Below are 293 nucleotides of genomic sequence, written 5' to 3'. Positions count from 1 at the left end.
GAGGGCCGGGCGCGGGCTGCGGACAGACAGGCAAGCTCATGCACGGGTTAGTATCACAGAGGGCAGGGCCGCCACCACACAGAGTACCTGCGAGCTACCTACTTTGAGGGCTCAAATGCAGATAGGTCTTCTGCCTTGGGCTTGAGGCTAAACCAGCAAAATAAAATGAAGAAAAACAAAAACATAATAACCCTGTGATATCAACAATGCCACGTGTGCCGCCTGCAAAATGCTCAGACAGGGTGACAAGGGCGACTTCACTGGGTTGCTTTCATGGCTTGGAAACGGGTCTC

The 293-nt window shown here is 52.9% G+C and overlaps 1 protein-coding gene across 1 annotated transcript in view; it reads right to left on the bottom strand.

The window, feature by feature from the left end:
* Positions 1–55: 55 nt before the first annotated feature.
* NF2 (neurofibromin 2 (merlin)) overlaps positions 56–293 on the bottom strand; it is a 56,998-nt gene continuing 56,760 nt past the window's right edge. The window contains exon 17 of the mRNA XM_006762062.2: positions 56–147. Coding sequence (XP_006762125.1) covers positions 112–147 — 36 coding nt within the window. The 3' untranslated portion in view covers positions 56–111. The remainder of the gene's footprint in view (positions 148–293) is intronic.

The sequence above is a fragment of the Myotis davidii genome, unplaced genomic scaffold, assembly GCF_000327345.1.
Source record: "Myotis davidii unplaced genomic scaffold, ASM32734v1 scaffold478, whole genome shotgun sequence".
Classification (NCBI taxonomy): domain Eukaryota; kingdom Metazoa; phylum Chordata; class Mammalia; order Chiroptera; family Vespertilionidae; genus Myotis; species Myotis davidii.
This window is presented reverse-complemented; position numbering and strand designations above follow the sequence as displayed.